Raw genomic sequence first — 21,906 nt, forward strand, 5'->3', positions numbered from 1 at the left:
CAACTCTCTACCTATTGCTAAAAGGGTCTAGAAAAACCACTCAATCGCACTGACCGATATCACTTAAATTCATGATAAAAAATCTGAAGTGCAACCTTAATACTTCCCCAAAGTCATGTTATACTTCCTTAGTCCATTGACTCTCCTCTTCTGGTGGTTATTTCCTTTTGTTCTCCTTTACAAACTCCCACATATTCTCTCCTAACTTTGTGGCTACTGATTCTACTCTCCTGAAAATTTAAAGCTCTCAGATGATAACTTCCCCAGACACTTAGCATAATATCTACCCATCTACAAGCATCTGCATCCATATTTCTGACTCCTGCCTATTGGTACAGTTGAACTATTCCTGTTCCTCTCTGAAGCCAGTCTCTCCACTAAATAACCACCCTCTCTTGCCTACCCATGGATATCACTCTATGTACACACATGCTATTATTTTTTCTATTCTAAAGAAAACTTCTTGGCTTCTCTTCCCTGAATGTTCCCCTCCCCCTTGCAGCAAAAGCTCTAGGTGGGAATGCTATATTCTCTACAGTTTCTTTCCTCTCATCCTCTCTTAAGCCATTCCAACCTTGAAGCCCACTACTTCTCCAAAATCATTCCAGCCAGGCACACCCTGATCTCCTCATTACTAAATCCACAGGCAGTTTTTGGCCATCATTTCATTTGACCTATCAGCATCATTTCAAACAACTGATCACTTCTTCCTACACGACACATTTACTTCATTGGGCTTTTAGGAGTCAATACTCACTTGTTTTTTGTCCCATCTGCCTGATTGACTTTGTTCAGTCTTGTATGCTGATTCTTCCTATCCTTATTTTGGAGTCCTTCATGCCTCAGTTCTTGTTCCTCTTTTCTTCATTATCCTACATCATTGGTGTTCACATTTTGTCTCATGATTTAAATACTATCTATATAATAATGAATCCTCAGTATTTTGACCTACAGTCTAGACCTCTCTCCTAAACTCTAGGTTCATAAATAAATACCTACCTGACATGTCCTCTTAGAAGTCTAACAGACATCTCAAATTATACATGTCCAAAAGTGAACTCTTTATCTTCTCTTCAACGCCTATTTCACATACTGCTTTTTCCCATCTAAATTAAAGGCAACCCCTTCATTCAGGTTGCTTGGGCCAAAAAAGCCTAGAGTCATCCTTGATTCCCTTTTTTCTTTCATACTCCAGATCTAATCTATCAGGAAATCCTATTTGTTTTACATTCAAAATACATCCAGATCCCATTCACTTCTCAGTCCTTCCACTGCTCTCACCCAGAGTAAGCCACCATCAACCCTGTTCATATTTTACTTCCAAAGCCTCCAGTTGGCCTTCCTCCTGGAAATGGCCACCCTACATAGGAACCAGAGTGATCCTCTTAAATTATAAATCGGAACAAATTACATTTATGTCCTTCAACGTTTCTTCGTTTCATTTAGAGTAAGAACCAAAGTCCTTGCAATGGCTTGAGAAGAGTAGATACCCTCATCTTACACCCCACATACACACCCCTATTACCTGTCTGACTTAATTTTTTGCTACTTTTCTCTTCTTTGCTGTATTTTAACCATTCTGGACTCTCTTGCTATTTCTAGAATACACGAGGCATACTCAGGCCTTATAGCTTCTTCACTATCTATTCCCTGTGCCTGGAACATTCTTTCTTTCTGCTTTCAGACATCCAGACATCTGTATCTCTATCTCTCTCACCTTCTTCAAGTCCTTGCTCAAATACCATCTTCCTAATCAATAATGAGGCTTACCCTAATCACCCTAGTTAACCTCAAAATTCCCAGGTGTTTCTGATCCTTCTTCATTCTGCTCTAATTATCTTTTCCCATAGCACTTCTTATTGCTAGGATACTATATAATTTTATATATTTATATTAATTATCACTATGTTTTATTGTACAAATTCATCTACTAGAATACAAGCTCTGCAAATGAGAATGTATCCATCTTTATCACGCTGTATCCCCAATGTTTAGTACAGTTCCTAACAGAGTGGGTGCTCAAATATTTGTCGAATATATGAATGGCCCTTTTCTCTCAGGAACCTTATAATTACAGTTAGTGATTCAAATATTGGAAAACTATATATAATAAGATGGTGAACAGTGACTCCTCAACTTATAAGCAAGTACTTTGTCTCATTTCTCAGTGTTATTTAATTTCAGACATAGTATAATCTAAAATGCTAGGTGTTAAGAGGAGAGAGCGACCTGGACTAAAATAGTGGAATAAATTTTCATGCAGATGATAGAATTTAAAAGTATTTGTATGGATGATATTTAGACTGAGGATTTAGGTGAGGATTTAGAATGAGGACAGGTAAAAATTATAACATTAAATAAATATATTCAGAAAATAAGAGTTAAAAACTGTTTCTTTGTTATATAAATGTCTTACATTCTGGTTTGCCTTTCATTTATGATCATAAGGGTCAATGTTGCTATTACTATTGTTAGGCTCTATGTTTGATAATGAAAAATTGTTTGCTTCACTTAGACTCCATACTTAATCTGTTGCATGGGGAAAAACATTTGCTTTCATACTTCAATATCAACTTAAAACCAACGTAAAGCCTAACCCAAGATTTTAAAGACAATTTACTTTTTTTCTGTATTTTGATACCACTAATCTTTTTTTATAACTAAATAAGCTTAAATCTATATTATATTTACAAGTTTATGATCATTCTGTCAAGACTTAGTCATCTGCGTTAGTAATAGATAAGATAGTCCAAATAAAAACAACCAGATATGCTAAAATCTAAATTTAGCTATGATTTTTCAACTTCTCCCATGCTAGTCAGGAAAGATCCATAACTGATTGATTTTAGAATTCTCCTCTTTCCCTTCTTCTGCACACCCTCTGCAAGAGTGACAGAGACGTGTAATGGTCAAATGGAGGAAGCAGGAAAGAGAACTAGAACGAATAATCCACAAAATGGATAAGTTCTTGAATAATTGAAAATTGTGCAGGAACTTTTTCGATCTAACTTCTTTAAAAAAAAAGAAGGGCAAAGAAAACAATTAATCAGAGAAAGTAGTCAATATTATATATTTTTTACTTCAACGCATTAATATTCTGTTAATGCAACTTTGATTAATTCCATTACATTAAAAGTTTTGTTTCTGTTTTAAGTTCAGGATGCAGAAATGTCATTTCTCATTTGACAGTATTTCTTTGAACAGATTCAAAATAGTTTTGTGGTACAGTTACTGAAGTGAACATATTAAATATTACCATAGTGTCTTAATTGAGAAGGTAAATATTTATTGGTATCATCAGCTATTTGTGAATAGAACAATAGTCCATTTTTAAAACTAAATACACCATTTTGACTATATTTTGCCATGTAATTATTTTAGAGTACAGTTCTCATTGGTTTTTCAGCCTATGGTTGAATCTAGTCTAGGGGCGCCTGGGTGGCGCAGTCATTAAGCGTCTGCCTTCGGCTCAGGGCGTGATCCCAGTGTTCTAGGATCAAGCCCCACGTCAGGCTCCTCTACTAGGAGCCTGCTTCTTCCTCTCCCACTCCCCCTGCTTGTGTTCCCTCTCTCGCTGGCTGTCTCTGTCAAATAAATAAATAAATAATCTTTAAAAAAAAATTATGAATCTAGTCTAAATATAATGAGCTTGAACCTCCCGGGATTCCCAAAAGTAAACTCTTAATACCCTTGGAAGAGAGTTCCTTATAGGCCTATGTTAGAAAGTTTGTGTGTTGCCTCAACTGAAAAACAGGGAGTAGGAACTTGAACTGTAATTGTCTACAAATGCTTGACCCCCCCATTTCCTAGTTATCACAAGTAAAAATGGTTGAAATAGATATATTGTTAAAGTGGAGGGTATGTATCCTTGTATTTCTGGATGAGTACATTTGAAAATCAAAACAAAGTTCATGTTAGAAAATGTGTGTGTGTGTATATATATATATATATATACATATATATATATATATCTCACAAATATAACCTTTTTTATAAATTGAAAACACTATGTTTCAGAGGACCAGACAGATCAGTCACAAAGACTGGTTGATAAAGGTGTGGATTCTATAATCAAATCTATCATAATTTTAATAGGAAGGAACATAATGAAGTAAAAAGGAATAAAAGATAGTGTTAAAATATTGAATTAATTCCTACTTGTATCCATTCTCATCTATAAACACCCATTAGGTGTTTATATAAGTCACCTAATCTTTGTTAATGTATGGTTCTTCATCCATAAAATGAAAATAATATTACCTAATATATCTTCCTCACACGATTATTAAGAGAATTAAATTATTTTACACAGTGGCATGGAGAAGAGTAAGTTACCTTAACTCTTATTAATACATGAATTTTATCTAGTATATATTAAGCACTTATTAAGTGCCAGACATGATACTAATTGCTTTACCTACCTACCATCTAATACTCAGATCAACCCTGTGAATTAGACGAGAAATGAATAAGTAATGCTCAAATATTATATCACATAAGAGTATATGGCGAGTTATGTAACCACACTGAGGTTTGGTCATGCTTCCAACCTGTGCTTTTAACCCTTTGCTAAACTACCTCTTCATGTTTAGATTGAACTATGAGTTAAAGATATGCTCTAGAACTTTTCCTAAACTCTAGGGCCCATATATTAGGACATATGATAAAGTTCCCCTGGAAATGTTTTAGAGCATTTATCTCAGATACATGTTGATTAGATATTGGAATATTCTTTCAGCACACTAATTCCTACTTATTTGCTTTGTTCTCTTAGGTGGATAAATTTTATAAATGTATTACCTCAAGCCAGCTCATTTTGATATTTGGTTCTTCTCTTGACTGAGACAGTCTGCTTCTATTTACTGTTGACTCTTGAATAACATGGGGGTGTTGGGTGCCATTCCCCTGCACAGTCGAAAATCCACATATAACTTTATACTCTCCCAAAACTTAATTCCAAATCCCTACTGTTGACTGGAAGCCTTATCAATAACACACACCTGATTAACACATATTTTGTGTATTAAATGTGTTAATACTGTATTCTTACAGCCACGTAAGCGAGAGAAAAGAAATGTTAGGAAAGAAAATACATTTACAGTACTGCATGTATTTATTGAAAAAAATGCATGTATAAGTGGACCCTTGCAGTTCAAATCCATGTTGTTCAAGCGTCAACTGTATTTTTGATAATTATAGATAACATTTATGCAGCACTTTGTGCCAATTACTTTATCTGCTTTATCTCTCTATCCTCACCACAACTGTCTTTGAAACCATTTGTATAATCACCAATTTTCAAAGTAGGAAACTAAGACATTGAACATTTAAATGACTTGCGGGGGCGCCTGGGTGGCACAGCGGTTAAGCGTCTGCCTTCGGCTCCGGGCGTGATCCCGGCGTTATGGGATCGAGCCCCATATCAGGCTCCTCCGCTATGAGCCTGCTTCTTCCTCTCCCACTCCCCTTGCTTGTGTTCCCTCTCTCGCTGGCTGTCTCTGTCTCTGTCGGATAAATAAATAAAATCTTAAAAAAAAAAAAAATGACTTGCGTAAAGTTGGTACCCAGCCAGTAAGTGATGAAGTTGGGATTCCATCTTAATTCAATAGACTCTGCTTTGAACAACTTGAAGTTTGAACTGCAAACAACCTAATAAAAGTTTTTAAACAAATAATTTAGTAGTATTTGATAAGGCACCAGGTACACCAGTATGCAGTGAGCCCAAATTGGTGACCAAACAGAAAAAGCAAAAGGGGTAAATGATTATCCCCCTGTTGGTTGCTGATATCCAAAGTAAATAAAAATACTAAGGGAAAATGTTGAGGACATCTCAAGGATTAACTTATTGGCTTCTTTGCCATTTTATTAAGGTCTAGTTAATGAGGGCATCTGTAGGTATTATGGCCTTTCCAAAAAAGAAAATTGGCTCTTATTCAATTTGTTCATAATGCAGCTTTTACACTTCCTTCGCTTCTTATTAAGAAGCTGGTATACTTTAGAAATAACTTTAGGAAGCATAGTTTCTGATGAAATTTCATGTAGGGAGAAAGAGCACGAGAAACATCCCCATATTGTCTTTTATACCCTTCATTTGCAGTGGATAGTGACCTGTCTTGGTTTGATGGTCCTCCTGCTGCTTCACTGGGCTTCAAGGTTTTGTAGACATGGTGATCTAGGTCAATGGAATCTAGTAAGGTGGAGGCTTTTCTTTCTTGTGTATCCATCACTAAAAAGTTCAACAAAACCTGCAAAATGCTCCTTCTCCTTTTGTCAGCTATGAAGTAGTGAGCAGGACTAACTAGTACCTTGTAGAAATTTTTACACCCTTAATAATCATTTCAAAAATTTAGAGCAGATAGTACTGTAGGCATATAGGAATAGCTTCATATTTCTGCCTTCTCTTCTTTTATAGGACCTACTATAGTTGATTCACTTGTATCAATTGAAATATCCTCCACATCTTTTATTTCTCTGACCCTCACATTTATGGATTAGGTTTGCGGCTTACTGATTTTCAGTTTTGTAGAAACACCTATGTTTTTCTGTCGCATTGCCTACAGCACAACTTTGACAGCAGATGAGCAGTTCTCCAAGGGCGATGAGCCAGGTTGGCTATCTCAGAGACTCCAGAGAGGACCCAAGGAAGAGCTGCTCACCTCTTTACCCTTTCAGGCAGATGCAGAACTACATTCTGTGCAGCCAACAGGAAAAATTGCATAAAATTTGTTAGAGACCCACCCACATTAATTTGGGAATATCTACTGGTTTTATGATATATCCTTAGATATTTTTCACATGCATGTGTTTAATCTTCTCATCTTATAAAATAAAAGAAACAAAGATTTTTATCTTCTGTTTTCTTTATATCTGCTGATATCCCATTCCCCCAGTAGCAGCACTTAATGACCAAACACCTAATTATTTTTATTGCTCTAAGTTAGTATAGAACCAAGATCTATATTATGCCGAATATATAATTGTCTTCAATTTTATATCCATTTTCCTACTATTACTGTGATAAAATATTATTTAAATTTTATTTTTAAAATGTATGTATTATATAACACTAATATATTATTACATTATTATACTTACTTAAAAGATTATCCTAATGGTGTATTGGTATTATATCTATACTATATATTAATTCATAGTTTTAATTAATTAGTCTTAATATTAGAACTATAGTTTAAGAATTTTTGCTGGGACATTTTCATGTGCTTTTTTCTTCTTTGCATTTTAGGTGTACAAGAATTTCCAGAAAACATTAAGTGCTGTAAGTGTTTAACAATTATTGAAGCCAGTGTCAATCCCATTTCTAAGTGAGTATGATTACATTTTATTTATATTTATGTTTCCATTGGATAATGATGTACCCAGATAAAGGAAATTCACATAATAAATGAATTTTAAATGCTGCATTTAAAATTCAATTTAATAGAATGAGGAAAAATAATCAAATCAGAATAGTTTAACAAAAGATGATTAAAAGCATTGCTGAATAATGATGAAGGCCTAATCGGCACAAGATGACATTACTTTGAAGTAAACTATGTCATCATCCTCTGGCTCTCAGGCAACATTCCATGAAAGAGCACCGAAGTGAAAGAAACAGTTATTAGTTACGATCATGGTGGAAAATTAACATCAAGGATCTAATGAAAGTTCAAGAGTACAAGAGTTTGAGATATTGATAGGTGCATGAAAATAGCTGACCATGTAGTTCCAGCTGGAAAATGAATTAAGTATGACCAGAAAAAGGGACTATTTGTGTACAAGGAAGAGCAAAACAACAATTTTATGAGGATAACAGAATGGAAGACTTGGATGGTAAAGATGCTGTGATCAGAAATGGGCATTTATGCTTTAGGGTCTGTTAGTAGAGAAATAGCATGGGAAGATGAGATCCAGCGTGTGTCACTGTTGGTAAATTATGGTTATGTCATAGGGATAGTGTGTGCTGTGCAGTCAAATAGGTAAGAAACCATGGAGTGAATGGATTGGATAAGTCATGAATCTGAATGTTAAAGTCACTTAACAATAGAAGTGGACATAAAATCTGGAAAAACAGTAGCAGCAATATCTGGAAGAGGTTGAAACAAATCAGTGGTATTGGGATGCAAATAATGAATCTCAGTAAGACAGAAATTATAATTACACAAAAACTGACAGTAGGATTTGAGAAAAACCTTAAGTCCTCTGTTTATATTAAATTGGAGTGACTGGGAGAAACTGAAGCCCACTGGAAAGGCATTTAATGAGTGGAGTATTTTTTAGAACAAAGAAAGTTTATCAAAGAGACTTTGAAGGGAAATTTTTCATCAATACCATTGAGAAGAGGGAGTAATGAGGATGGTTTCTCTATGGGTCATGAGAAGAGGCTGTAGATGAGACTAGGAACAGAATATAAAAGAAGATAGAAGTTGAGATGGTGATCTTTACAGTGAATGGGTTGTCAAATAACTTACGGCCTTTAGTAGAAAGTATGGAACATCAAGAAATAAAATGTGCTTGAAAGAGAAATGTAGAAATGTGCTCAAAAGTAGAATATGGAAGAGGAAAAAAAAAAAAAACTGTGAAAAGTATTTTCCAGGGGCGCCTGGGTGGCACAGCGGTTAAGCGCCTGCCTTCAGCTCAGGGCGTGATCCTGGCGTTATGGGATTGAGCCCCATATCAGGCTCTTCCGCTATGAACCTGCTTCTTCCTCTCCCACTCCCCCTGCTTGTGTTCCCTCTCTCGCTGGCTGTCTCTATCTCTGTCGAATAAATAAATAAAATCTTTAAAAAAAAAAAAAAAAGAAAAGTATTTTCCAAAACTCTTAAACCAGAATGCAATTCTCTCAACAAATAGACATGACTAACTTTTCGCATCAAGACTACAGCCATGGCTTTAAATCATAATCCAGGGCAGATGATGAATTGTTTTGACCTCTGGTTCTTTAATCCCAAAAGCTCATCTTATTTAGGAATCATGATAAGGTCTTTGGGAGTGGAGATCAGATGATAATTTGTATCTTTAAGAAGCTTCAAAACTATAGTTTTATTGGCTGTGTCTCTGAATACCTTCCATACATTTGGCTTTTTAAAAGATGAATGAGTATGACTTATTTCATTAAAAATGCCTAACACTAAAAGCATTAAGTAGTTTGGGAATTCATAAAAAATTATGCAGAAGTCAATTTATGTATTATACTAATTTTAAAGGTTTTTTAAGATATAATCCATATATAGTAAAATTCACCTTTTAGCTGTATGGCTCAGTGAATTTGGCAAATGTATACGATTGTGCACCTCCACTATAATAAGATATAGACTATTTCCATCTCCCCAAAAAGTTCCCTCAGCTCAATCATCCACTTTTCTGATTTCCATACCCATAGTTTTGCCTTTTCCAAAATGTCATATAAATGATATCATACTTTTGTGTCTGACTTCTTTTACTTAACACAATGATTCTGAGATTTATCCACACTGGTTCAAGAATCAGTATTACATTCCTTTTTATCTCTAGGTAATACTCCATTGTATGGAAATACCACAATTTATTCATCCATTTATCAATTGGTAGACATTTTGGATGTTTGTGTCAGCATATGTTTTCCATTGGGTAAACACCTAGGAGTGGTATACAGGGTAAGATGGTGCATGTATGTTTAACCTTATAAGAAATTTCCAAACTGTTTTCCAAAACAGCTATCCCATTGTCTTTCCCACCAGCAATTTATTAGAGTTTTTGTTGTTCTTCATCTTTGTCAGAATTTGGTGCTATCGGGGGGCACCTAGGTGGCTCAGTCGGTTAAGGGTCTGTCTGCCTTCCACTCAGGTCATGATGCAGGGGTTCTGAAAATGAGCCCCAAGTCCGGCTCCCTTCTCAGTGGGGAGTCTGCTTCTCCCAGTCCCTCTGCTGCTCCCCCTGCTTGTGCTCTCTGTCAAATGAATAAATAAAATAAAAAAAGAAAAAGAATTTGGTGCTATCAGTTTTGGGTTTTTTTTTCCTATTTTTACCCACACTAACAGATGTGGTACCTCATTGTGGCATTACACTGTAGTTTTAATTTACATTTTTTATGTCCAGGTAACATGTTTTCATGTTCATGTATTTATTTACAATTCGAATTGCTTCTTCAGTAAAAGCTTAAATCTCTTGTTCATTTTTTTAAAAAGATTTATTTATTTATTTTAGAGAGAGAGAACGCTGGGAGGGAGGGGCAGAGGGAGAGGGAGTGTCTCAAACAAACTCCATGCTCAGCGTGGAGCCTGACCTAGGGCTCATCTTATGACCCCAAGATCATGACCTGAAATGAAACTGAGACTCAGATGCCTAACTGACTGCACCATCCAGGCACCCCACATCTCTTGTTCATTTTTATTGGCTTATCTTATTATTATTGAATTATAAGAATTCTAGGGGCACCTGGGTGGTTCAGTTGGTTAAGTCTCTGCCTTTGGCTCAGATCATTATCCCGGGGTCCTGGGATTGAGCCCTGCTCCAGGCTCCCTGATCAGCAGGGGGTCTGCTTCTTCCTCTCCCTCTGCCCCTCCTCCATTTTTGTGTTCTGTCTTTCACAAATAAATATGATCTTAAAAAAAAAAAAGAATTCTTTATATATTCTGGCTAAAAGTCCCTTATTTGTATGCAAATAATTCCTCCTATTTTATGACTTATCTTCTCATTTTTAAAATAGTGGCTTTCAAAGAGAAAATTTTAATTTTGATGAAGTGCTATTCGTAAATTATTTTATTGGTTTATGCTTCTCCTTCCTGTGTAAGTGATCTTTGCTAAATTCATAGTCTTAAAGATTTTCCCTGTGCTTTCCTCTGGAACTTTTGTAGTTTAGGCTTTACACTTAGGTCTATGATCTATTTAAAGCTAATTTTTAGGGGTGCCTGGGTGGCTCAGTTGAGCATCAAGCTCTTGATTTCAGCTCAGGTCATGATCTTAGGGTGGTGGGATCAAGCCCTGCATCGGGCTCCATGCTCAGCTCAGTCTGCTTGTCCTTCTCCCTTCCCCTCAGCCCCTCCCTCTGCTTGTTTGCTAGCTTGTTTGTTTGCATATGGATATCCATTTATCCCATTACCATTTGTTGAAAAATTATCCTTTCTTCATAAAATTACCTGAGTGCTGTTTTTTGTAAATCAATTGATCATATGTGTTTGGATCCATTTCTGAATCCTCCATTTTGTACATTAATCTATATGCCTGTTCTTGTATTAATTCCATACTGTCTTAATTACTATAGCTTTATGGTAATTCATACAATCAAGGAATTTCAGTCCTTCAACTTTATTCTTCTTTATCAAAATCATTTGGGCTATCTATAACTTTTGCTTTTCCGTATAAATTTTATAATCAGCTTGCCAATGTCTACAAAAATGTAAAATCCTTCTGGAATTTTAATGGAGATTATATTGAATCTGTAAATCAATTTGGACAAAATTAGCATCTCAAAAATATTGAATGTTGCTATTCCTGAGAATAGTATATCTCTATAGTTACTTAGATCTTTTAAAATTTCTTTTATCAGGGCGCCTGGGTTGCTCAGTAGGCTCAGCATCTGCCTTCAGCTCGGGTTATGATCCTGGGGTCCTGGGATTGAGCCTTGTGTCGAACTTTCTGTTCAGGCTCTCTGCTTGGTGGGGAGCCTGCTTCTTTGTCTGCCTGCTGCTCTGCCTACTTGTACTCTCTCTCTCTCTCTGTCAAGTAAATAAGTAGAAATCTTTAAAAAATAATAATAAAAAAATTTCTTTTATCAATGCTTTGTAGATTTCAGCATGTGAATCTTGTATATGATTCATTCATCTTATTCCAAGTATTTCATGTTTTTTGTGCAATTGCAAAAGATTGTTCCATTCCTGAATTGTTTATTGTTAGTATATAGAAATATAATCAGTCTTTCTTTATGGACCCTATATCCTGCAATCTCACTAAATTCACTTATTTTAGTCAATATTTTGTAGATTTGGGCTATTTCCTATGTAGACTATCATGTCACTTGTGAATGTAGACAGATTTGGGGTTTTTTTTTTTTATCATTTTCAATCTGTGTGCCTTTTATTTATTTCTTTTTCTTTCTTTATTGTCCTGGATAGGACCTTCTGTACAATATTGAATAAAAGAGGTTAAAAGAGACATTGTCTTGTTCCCAACTTAGGGAGAAAGCATTCAGACTTTCACCATTGTGTATGATTGTTACTTGTTTTTTCATTCATGCCTTTTATCAGGTTGGGGAAATTTTCAATAACCTATTACCCATTTCCTTTTGAGCTTTCCCCAGCAGGTTACTCAAAGTTTAGGTTTCTACTTTCAATCTTTACAAGGATATCTAAGCTTTCTCTGTAATGTCCTTCAACTATTGTTCAGTCTCTTGACCACCAGCTGGTTCCTTCACCACTCCACATTTTTAGGAACTTACTACAGCAGAATCCCAGGTCCAGATACCGTAATCTGTGTTAGTTTTCTAATGCTGTGTAAGAAATTACCACTCGTTTAGTGGCTCAAACAACACGTTTATTATCTCTCAATTTCTGTGAGTTATGAATCTGGGCATGTTGTAGCATGATTCCCTGCCTCAGAGTTTCACCAAACTGCAATCAAGGTATCAGTCAAGCTGTAGGCTCATCTGGAGGCTAAATGGAAAAAGAATCTACTTTCAAATTCACTCAGGTTATTGGAAAAATTCATTTAGTTGCTGTTTTAAAGTTGAGAGCCCCAGCTTTTTGCTGGCTGTCAGCTTAAGGCCACACTTGGATCCTAGAGGCTGGTACAGTTCTCAGCCATGTTGACCTTCTCCATAGGCAGTTCACAATGTGGCAGCTTGCTTCTTTAAGGTCAGCAGCTGAGTAGAGTTAATCTTCTAGGAAGACAGTATTATATAATATAGTTATGAGAATGACATCTCATATTTTCCATATTCCATTGATTAGAAGCAAGTAACAAGTCTTATCACACTTAAAGGAAAATCATACAAGGTCATGAACATCAGGAAGTGAGGGTCATGGAGGCCACCTTGGAATCTGCCCACCACATCTTTGATATCTGGTTTGCTGAGACATTTTATTATTGATGGATATTGAATTTTGTCAAAGCTCTTTTTTTTCAAACATGTATTGACATGATGATAGGCTTTTTTTTCTTTTTCAGTGTAATGATATGGTGAATTACATTGTATGGTTTTTGAATGTTGATTCAAATTTGCATTCCAGAAATAAACCTTACTTGATCAGGAAGTATTACTTTATTAAAACAAATTAATGGCTATTATTTTTTAATAAATTAATTAATGATTTGCTAATATTTTGTAAAGGATTTTCCCATCTATATTCATGAAGTAGTCTAAAATTTCGTTTCTTATCATTTCTTTGCCTGGTTTTCATAACAGGGTAAAACTAGCCTCATAAAAATAGTTGGGAAACATTCTCTTCTATTTTCTATAAGAGTTTGTATAGAATTCGAATTAATTCCTCCTTAAGTATTGGTCAGATTTGCCAGTGCAGCCCTCTCAGCCTGGACTTCTCTTGATGGGAAAGTTTTTAATTACAAGTTTAAATTTCCATAATAACTATAGGATTATTCAAATTCCTATTTTTTCTTGAGTGATCTTTGATAGTTGGTAATTTTCAGGAGTTTGTACATTCATATAAGTTTTCAAATTCATTGGCATCCAACTTTTTATAATGTTTTTTTTATCGACCCTTTAATATCTATGGGTTCTCTAGTGGTGCTCTCTCTTTCATTCCTAGCATCTGTAATATGTGTCTTCTTTTTTTTTTTTTTTTTCTTGATCAGTCTGACTAGAGGTCTGTCAATTGTATTCCTCTTTTCAAAAAACCATGTTTGAGTTTCATTGGTTTTTCTTTCACTTTTCTGTTCATTTTCTTTAAGAAATCTATGAAGTAATAAGTCATGAAGACCCTGGAACATGACAATTATAGTTCTGAATATTATCATCTTAGTTTTAGTTTTAGATGTGAACTTTATAGTATAGTCTGAATGCCTTAACCAAGTCATTGGTGAAAATTATCATAATAAAATTGAAAACAGCTACTTAATGAGAAAAGCATGAACAAACATTTACTGAGAGCCTATCATATCTCAGACCTTTAGATACATTATCTCATTTTCATCTTTTTGGCAACCTCATAAAGTAGGTAAATATTATCTGCATACCCTTTTACAGATAGAAACACATGAAGATGGCATTTAAATTTCTGGGATTCTTTCACTGTATTTCACCAATTCTGAAGAAGCATTTGATTTTGGTTTAAATTAAAAGATATATTTTGAAAATTTTGACACATTTTAATGTATAACGATAAGGATAATGCTAATAAATTATAGCATATCTACTGGATGGTTACAAAGATTATATATAGCATAACCACATGTTTCTGTTTGCTCAAGTCATCCCAGTTTACATCTCTTGATGTGACATGATTAATAATAGCTCATTTTTAACTCTCAAAAATGTCCTAGTTTGAATGATAGATTATGTAGTCACTCTGGTTATACAGCAAAATTGAAAGATAATTACAAAGTAAAGGGAGAAATCATGATACAATTTTGCAGTGATGTTAAAACATTTAATTGGAAACTAGATTTAAAATACATGAAATGGTAATGATGTTTGTGTTAAGAAAGTAGAAATATGAGCAATATTTTTCTTTTCTCTTTATATTTCAAATATTCTATAGTATTATTATATTAATTTTATAGTTTTACAATGTGTAAATTAAAATATGTAGATGTAAAATATTTTTCAATTAGAGTAGAAGATTTTACATTGGCTTCTTGATCACAGTTTCTAAAACCCGTAATGTAATTTGGTTTAACTCTTCTATTAGGGGTCAAATGCCTGTAATGTGTTTTCATTTAACTTTTAAAGTAAATGCAATTAGAAAAAAATGTTAAAACCAAATTGTCGGTAGCGGATCTTAATTTGCCTATTCTAACAATAAAGGTAGCATTAATAAAAGTATTTAAATTAATATTCTAATTACTATTGAAATATCAGAATAAAAGTAATACCAAGGACAAGTAATAGAATTGCTCTCATTTACTGAGTTCTTACTATGGGGGAGATAATCGTTTAATCACTAAAGCAACTCTGGAAGTGGATAATAGTATCATCATTTTACAAATAAGGAAATTGAGTCATGCAAATATTTACAAAGGTCACAGAGATAACAATTGAAATAAGTGTGATTCAAACCCAGGTCTTCTAACATCAATGCCCATGTGCTCAACCACTAAACTATATGGGTGTTGTATTATACTTTCTTTGTGTAGTTTGACTATGCCATTTTAATTTAAGTGAATAATAAGATGAATGTGTTTCTTTAGTGGAGAGAGAATTATTTACCAATATACATAAAACATTTCTCCTTTGAAATCTTTATTACATCAGTCCAATGTGGAAAACCATCAGTTACTTTTTTTAAAAAAAAGATTTTATTTATTTATTTGATAGAGAAAGCAAGAGAGCACAAGCAGGGGAAACAGTAGAGGGAGAGGGAGAAGCAGGCTCCCTGCTGAGCAGGGAGCCCAAAGTGGGGCTTGATTCCAGGACACTGGGATCATGACCTGAGCTGAAGGCAGACGCCCAAATATCTGAGCCACGCAGGAGCCCCATCAGTTACTTTTGGATAGTAAAATCATTTCATTATTGAGAGCTCCCTAACTTAGTATAAAATGTTGGATTTCACTGAAGAGAGCTTGAAGGAGGATAAAGACAACCCATGACTGTCATCTGCATCAAGTTTATCTAGCTTACTAGGGAATATCTTCTTCCTCACCCCTCCTTGTACATTCCTCTGGAAATGGTAATATTGATAAGTGGAGCCTTTGTCTCTATTAGAAGCTACAAAAATTGTACCATAAAGTTAAAAATAAATAAAATTATTTTCTTTAGCATACGTACTGACTTTATATATTTTTTTCAAATAATATGTTTTCAAACTACAATACTAGATCATTGAGGACATTTTTAAAATTCATTGTCTTCAAGCAATTTATTATTTATCCCTGGAATAGAAAATGCCTAACACTTGTACAAAGCAATTGGTATAAGCATTTAGTATAAGCAACTTGGTATAAAGTAATTGGTAAAGCTTTGCTAAATCTATGAGTAGACTTCTATTGAGAAAGTGAGGAAGAAGACATTAATTTTGAATATAAGTACAGAGTAATTATTCAATAAATTCTTGTTGAAGTGAATTGAAATAAAAATATACATGGTATTAAATAAGATATACTGCATAAATAAGCACATTAACTCTACATTTTTTTTTAAAAAAAGAAAGATTTGATATAAAATATCAACACATCTTTCTTTATTACCAGGCTGAAAAAAGTATCTTACTTTGTATTCTGGTTTTTCATATAACTTATTTTTAGCAGTCCAGTTTTACAATTGGAACCTACACAGTGTGGTCAATTCTTAAATCCTTAAAGAAGTGTTCTATATAAGAAACCAGATTTCCCTGCAGCATAAAAAAAAAAAAAAAAAAAAAAAAAAGAGCCTTTATCAGAGAAGCAGAAATAATGAAATTTTTGATCAAAGAAATAATATAATGTAATACCATTTAGTACACATACATATGCAGAATAGTAGACTAAGGGAAGCTGGACTAGTTCAAACTGTCTTTAAAACTAGGAAATTAGCATTTTAAAGCTTTTTTATGTATTAATAGCTACCATGTTAAAGTAAATTATTAGATCAAAGGTTTTAACATTCTTGTCATTTTACATGTATTAATCTTCTTTTTTAAAAAGTCATAGGTGATACCTTCTTTCCAATGAGTATAGGAACCATAAGGACATTAGAGTAAGATAGTAATTAAATGTATATTGAAATCTATTGGACATCTGTACCATTATCATGAAAATTATCATATTCTCAGGATATGAGCTAATGTATTACAACAAAAGATAACAAAGAAAAAAAATGATCTCCCATAGATTTTTTTGATCCTATAGGATAAAATTCAAACCTTGGAGTCAAGCATTCAGTACCCTCTAAACCCTGTCCCCTACTGATATTCTCAAATCTTAACTCCCAACACTCTTGTACATAAAGTATTTTCTCTAGAACTCATCTTTCTCTGTCACTCCCCTAAGGTGAATTCTCACCTCTACATTATTCCCCTGCCTTCTTTCTCTTTTTCTATTTTCATGAATCCTACCTCTGTTTAAGGGAAATTTGTGGAAACAACCTCTGTGAAGCCATAAAAAACAATCCAACTTCAAAATACAAACTGGAACAAGATATTTACAACACGAATAATCAATAGAAGAGTACCGTAACAGTGTGTAAAGAATTTGTACAAAATAATGTAAAAATTTTGATTGTGTTTAGTTTGGATTTCCCAGAAGTGGCTGTTTAGAAAAGAATTTAAGCAGTAGATTTAGGATATGGCCTCAAGAAATACTTGTTGAGGGTATGTTATCAAACTGTTTACTAGTATGGACAACTGGACCTTAATCTCTGTGGGGACCTCTGGGAAACAGTATAAAACATGTTATCACATGGTGTCAAACATAATGGATGAAGAAGCTGAGGTATTTATATTCTTACTAGTCATTAGTTGAGGGCTGTTCCTGAGGGACATTAATTTCTTATGATGAGGGATATAATTTAAGTATTCTCTATACACCAGGACATATATTAAAAATATTTACAGAAACAATATTTATAATAAAATAGAAACAACTGTAATGTTCATTAAAAGGAGAATAATAAATAAATTGTGGTATATTCATACAGTGGAATACTATGGTGATCAGTCAGTGACAGCAAAATGGGTGAATTTCACAATTCAATACCAACTTTTAAAAGTTTCAGGAAAATATTCATTGTATGACTTCATTTATAAAATGTTTAAAAACATGCAAAAACCACACTTTTTTAGGGTTTTAAGTAGGTGTAGTATAGTAAAACTAGAAAGCAGAATAATAAACATCATTCAAGAATTTGAGGAGCAAATAGGATGAGGTAGTTGTGGGGGGTATTCAGAGGTTCTTTTAAGATACTGCTTCTATTTATTAAATTATGTTGTGAGATACACATGTATTCTTTAAGATATAAAACTTTTGCTAACAAAAGATTGGGCACAGGAAGAGAAACTCAGAGTATCCCAGGAGAAGGAGGAGGGGAAATAGGAAAAGTGTATACTCAAGCCAAAACAGAGAGAACAATCCATGACAACTGTTGCTAGGCATTGCTGGATACAAAATGAAATTCAGTTCATGGAATTGGGACTTAAGAGGTCACTGGAGGCTTTGGCGAGTGCAGTTTCAGTAATAGAGTTAGGGTAGATGCCAGAAAACAATGGCTTGAGGAGTAATAAAAAACAGTGAGTATAGGCAGGCCTTTAAATAATTTTGTCAGTAAACGCAAGGAGGGAGATAGGCTGTAATTTGAAGTGAAGACAAATTTGAACACTATTTAGAAGTATTTTATAAAACAACGTAGTCTTGTCTAGACCATTGATAAAGACATTTAAAAATGTTTGAATAGAAATTTAAGTATAGGAAAAAAATAAATATTCTAAGAAAAAGTCTCCAGGAAAGTCCTTGAGTTAAATCTTTTTGGTGAAAAATATTTAAATATTTCAAATAATTATTTCATCCAACTGGTAAATTTTCCCAAAGGATATTTCTTCAACTCTCTTAATGCCTCTTAAAGTATTTAAGATTCTGTATATTCATAGTTTCAAAGATCTTGGTCATTTTTGTCGAAAATTAATTGAACAAATTTGAATTACAATGCACATAGATTATCAGTTAGGGGCACAGAATACTTCTCTCTTCCTGTTGGGCAGTTTTAGTCATCATTGCAATAAAGTATAGACATATGTTAATGATTTTGTGAAAGAGTAAATGGATAGCCTTGCCTGGCTATAAATATGAATATTCTATTGAGAAAGAATATTAAATTCAAAATTATATAACATGACATACAACCTGAAATTTCTAGAAAAAATATCTCACTGGTGTTCATAAGGTTAGGGAACAGTAAGAGATGATGTCGCTGTGACATAAATCTCCTCATAGGAGAACAGTGTGGAGGTGGGTGAATGCCATTTATTTTAATAACAGGCAAAATTTTCAAGCTGTAACAACATGCTCAATAAATTCTTCCATTACTATGATACCAAAGGAGAGTTGAAAAATGTATTACACTTCTATTTTCTCTCCTTAGAGATATATATTTTTGTTCTGTTTCTATGGCAACATCGATGCAGTGACTAAATCTTTAACTCCTTTCTAGACTCCCTGATGGCTTCACGCAGCTTCTAAATCTGACCCAGCTCTACCTGAATGACGCCTTTCTTGAATTTCTTCCAGCTAATTTTGGAAGGTAAGAATACAAAATTTAAATGATGACATTTTATTTCACTTAGGTAAGTTCTTTACCAGCACAGTAGATGAGGCTTCAAAGATGACAATTATGATTAAAGATAGGACTCATTATTATTCATTAAGTAAGACAGTGTTAATTAATGTAACATTTTCCAAAATGAAGTAAAATTAGGTTTTCACATGTCACTAATAATCAAATAAATTCCAGGTGAATTAAAGAATTAATACAAAAAAATAACATCAGAGATAATCTGGGAAAAATACACATGAATATTTATGGCTCTTGGGTTGGGAAATACCTCTACAGTTTAGAAACAAAGGAAAATATAGTAAGTGGATAGATTTGACTACATAAATACATTTAAAATAAAATAATATCAGAAAGTATTTTAAAATTAAGGTAACACAATAAACTGGGAAAACATTTCCACTATATATGGAAAGCAAATTACATCCTTAACATATAAAGAATTCTTACAAATGAGTAAGACAAAGATCTCATTAGAGCAGAAATGGGTAAATGACATATACAAGCAATTCATAATTAAATGTACAAATTGCTAGTGAATACATTAAGTGTTTATCCTCACAAACAATAAAAATAATACAAATTAAAATGATAATAAAGAGCTTTGTGTTCTATCATATTATAAAAACTGTTTATACAGTGTAAGGAAAAAAGATAATCTCACACACAGCTAATGGAATTGCAGAATGTTATGACCTTCATGCAGAACAGTGTGTTTTAAAAGATTTGAAAATATTTACAACTACTGCCTTTGTAATTTATTTCTAGAAATGTATCATATCCTCATCAGATACCACACTAAGATTTGTGGACAAGGATATTTGTCATTACTTACCATATGAAAAAAGTGGAAACACACATCTGTCTAGGAGATTAGTTGAATGTATTATGGTACATCCATGACAACACTATGTCAATTTATAATCTAGTTTAGAGAAATACTTTTTTAATTCCTATAAATTATGTTTGGGAGCATATTATAATAAAATATGTAAACTATATTTCACCAATTTGAATATAAAATATGAGTGAGATAAAAAACTGGTTCCTTGGAAGTGAATTATGGATAATTTTTATTTTCATCTTCATATTTTTCAATAGTTTCCAGGAGTTAACAATGAACTATTTTTTATATATGAAAGATATATCTTTAAAGTTAAAACATTTTACATTTATCATCAACTGTATTTTTCTAAGTGATCACTTTTGAAATTGTTCAAATAATAAATTGGGTATAACTCAATACCTATCTGTTGGTGTTAAGAAAAGCTCAGTAGAATAATTAAGTCCCTTAACATGTAACAGCCTCATTTTATATACAGAGAGCATATCAACATTTCCCAAGTTCCATTACTTTTGCAGATCATAATATCATACCACCTATGAACACCATATAGTTGGGCAATTTTTAAAATTCACAGATCTTCAAAAGAGCATTTGCCTAGATTCTAAATGAATTGACACTTCACCATTTGTTCATATAAACTGTCATTGTTGTCTGGTACTGACTGCACAATACAAAAACTTTTGATTTATCAAATCAGAGAATATTTATCACCCTGGACCACACTTTTTTGACTTAAATTTTTCTCAGTTCTCTCTTAGTGGTCCTAATGTCAAGGAAGAGATTTGGGCAAACAGAAAACATAATACCAAAACCACTTGGAATTCGAATTTAATTTTGTGTAAATTGTCTGCCAAGACATGCTCTATTTTTATAGTCTAAAAAGATTTTTAACTTTCAGCTGGATAATGTAACAAAAGAATTATTTAATTTCCTTCCAAAACATGAGATTTGGTGCCCCTAAAAGCCAAAGTGAGTTACAAAATAACTTCATAGTAGTACAGATGTTGAGAAGACTTGAGATATACAGATGTTTAAGAAACCTCTTTTATTAGCAATATAACCATGCTCTGAATAACTGAATCACTTTATTTCATATGGAGATTAGGAGTTTTAAAATTAAAATTAAATTTGAAACTTGGTAGCAGTCAAAACACAAAAAAAAGGGAGGAGACCTAGATGAATATCTAAAAGCCAAGTAAATATGGGAGAAATAGTTCAAATACTGCAATATTCCCAAAACATCAAGAATTCAGAGAATGCAATTAATATTTGTTCTTTTTTTAAAAAAAAAAGATTTTAGTTATATATTTGAGAGAGAGAGAGATAATGAGAGAGAGCACAAGCAGGGGGAGAGGGAGAAGCAGGTTCCCTGCTGAGCAGGGAGCCTGATGCAGGGCTTGATCTCAGGACCCTGGGATCATGACCAATGCCGAAGGCAGATGCTTAACAGACTGAGCCACATAGGCACCCCTAATATTTGTTCTAAAGTAGCCTCAACTGAGTACATTTTAAAGCTCAGTTATACATTTTAACAATAGTATGTCTCACACTGTAGAGCTTAACAGGTAGGTAAGTGTGAGATGTAGGAACTTAGTTTGGGAAACTAAAGTTAGGAGGGGTTGATTAATGCACCCAATGTCACAACGATAGAATATGACAGTCTGGATTTCAT

At 33.6% G+C, this 21,906-nt stretch overlaps 1 protein-coding gene across 2 annotated transcripts in view; it reads left to right on the plus strand.

Annotated features, from left to right (window-relative positions):
- The window catches only part of LRRC7 (leucine rich repeat containing 7), a 312,980-nt gene that overhangs the window by 39,821 nt on the left and 251,253 nt on the right, over positions 1 to 21,906 (plus strand). For both annotated transcript variants that reach the window (XM_045801366.2, XM_045801367.2), the window contains exons 3-4: positions 7,244 to 7,322; positions 19,268 to 19,357. In XM_045801366.2, the coding sequence (XP_045657322.2) occupies positions 7,244 to 7,322; positions 19,268 to 19,357 (169 nt within the window). The remainder of the gene's footprint in view (positions 1 to 7,243; positions 7,323 to 19,267; positions 19,358 to 21,906) is intronic.

This window comes from Ursus americanus, chromosome 12 (assembly GCF_024610735.1).
Source record: "Ursus americanus isolate L20-20 chromosome 12, mUrsAme1.1.p, whole genome shotgun sequence".
Classification (NCBI taxonomy): domain Eukaryota; kingdom Metazoa; phylum Chordata; class Mammalia; order Carnivora; family Ursidae; genus Ursus; species Ursus americanus.